Source organism: Penaeus monodon, chromosome 31 (genome assembly GCF_015228065.2).
Source record: "Penaeus monodon isolate SGIC_2016 chromosome 31, NSTDA_Pmon_1, whole genome shotgun sequence".
NCBI lineage: Eukaryota > Metazoa > Arthropoda > Malacostraca > Decapoda > Penaeidae > Penaeus > Penaeus monodon.
Window position 1 is genome coordinate 7,524,705 of NC_051416.1, and position 403 is coordinate 7,525,107.

The following is a 403-nucleotide window of genomic DNA, read 5'->3' on the forward strand; positions in this document are numbered from 1 at the left end:
TATATAATGCTTTAGTGTTCCCCATATCTGTAATTAATTTTTCTTTTCTTTTCTTTTCCACATGCAGGTGATGTTTCGCTTAAATTTCCTGGTTGTGATCCTGTGTCTCGTGATGAACAGACCCTACCAGTTCTATTATTTTGTTCCGCTGATATCGTTCTGGTACACCGTCATGCACCTCACTCTCGTGTTGCCCCCTCGCATTACCCGGCCGGCCCATGCTAACTCCGAGGCTTCTCCGTTTAATTACCTGTATAGCATCATTAAGTTTGTTGGACTTGGGGGCTTTATTACTGTGTTGTATTTATCAGAGGTAAGTCATCTCTGCTACTTTCCAGCCAAGGTCGGGTGAACCAAATTTGAAACATTGTGTAACTTAATTTTTTTTATTTATATGTATATA

General features: G+C 40.0%; 1 protein-coding gene across 1 annotated transcript in view; it reads left to right on the forward strand.

The window, feature by feature from the left end:
• LOC119593021 (N-acetylneuraminate 9-O-acetyltransferase-like) overlaps positions 1-403 on the forward strand; it is a 28,303-nt gene that overhangs the window by 21,475 nt on the left and 6,425 nt on the right. Inside the window, exon 12 of the mRNA XM_037941916.1 lies at positions 68-313. Coding sequence (XP_037797844.1) covers positions 68-313 — 246 coding nt within the window. The remainder of the gene's footprint in view (positions 1-67; positions 314-403) is intronic.